A 950-nucleotide genomic window follows, 5' to 3' on the forward strand; every position below is an offset into this window, starting at 1 on the left:
GTGGGTCTCAGGGTGATGACTGGTCTGATGAGGCTGCGGACTGCCCATAGGGAAGGAGTGACAGTTCCCTCCGCCTGGCTGTCACGAGGCACAAACACCCACAGGGCTACACACATCAAGCTGCAGTCTGGAACACAGGCAGGCAGGCAGTGTTCCGATTCCGCTTCCACCGTTTAAACCTTTGTGACCTTGGGAGAGGACTTACCCTCAGTCTATACCCCAGTTTCACCTTCTAGGAAATGGACTTAAAAACCTTACCAGGTTATTGTGGGGGCTGAAGAAATAAATTATACACAGCACTTAGCATGGTGCCTGGTGCCCAGAATCTCCTACATGGTGGCTGCACCATCAGCTTCACACGCTCACCAGCCACAAAGAGCTGGCTCTTCCCACCCACTAGTCAACTCGCTGTGTGGTACTAGATTAGTCCCTTTCCCTGTCTAGGATTTTGACTCCTCCCTTGTCTTGAGGAGAGAGGAGGCAGGGAAGCACAGAGGACCAGGACAGCCAGGTCACATGACGTCACTCCATTTCCAAGTGCCCCAGGCAAAAGAGGAAGCTGTGACCAGGGACCTGAAAGGTGAGCGTGACTAAGGGATTTTTCTGGAGCTGAGCTGGGAGAAGGGAGGGACCCTCAGAGATCTCAACCCTCAGTTGAGGTCTGCTGCCTCCTGTCCTCCCTACAGCCGCCGTCTCGGCCATCCTCCAGGGCTATGGGGACAGGCAGCAGCCGGTGACAGACGCCAGTGCGGAGCTGCACAGACTCTGCGGCTGCCTGGAGCTGCTGCTGCAGGTGGGGCCCCAGGAGAGAGGACCAGGGCAGACCTGCCCCTCCTGCCTTCGTTACCCCCTGGGTCTCCTCTCCTGGGAGTCAGCAGGTCCCTCCTGAGGTCTAACCCCATTCTGGGGGCTGTCGTTTAGGCCTGGGGGGTGAAGTTGGACAAGGCTGG

At 57.4% G+C, this 950-nt stretch overlaps 1 protein-coding gene across 1 annotated transcript in view; it reads left to right on the plus strand.

The window, feature by feature from the left end:
• The first annotated feature begins 516 nt into the window (after positions 1-516).
• RUFY4 (RUN and FYVE domain containing 4) overlaps positions 517-950 on the plus strand; it is a 113,709-nt gene continuing 113,275 nt past the window's right edge. The window contains exons 1-2 of the mRNA XM_013004349.1: positions 517-580; positions 687-793. Coding sequence (XP_012859803.1) covers positions 517-580; positions 687-793 — 171 coding nt within the window. The remainder of the gene's footprint in view (positions 581-686; positions 794-950) is intronic.

The sequence above is a fragment of the Echinops telfairi genome, unplaced genomic scaffold (genome assembly GCF_000313985.2).
Source record: "Echinops telfairi isolate 266 unplaced genomic scaffold, ASM31398v2 ScPeMD7_3;HRSCAF=10, whole genome shotgun sequence".
NCBI classification, from domain to species: Eukaryota; Metazoa; Chordata; class Mammalia; order Afrosoricida; family Tenrecidae; genus Echinops; species Echinops telfairi.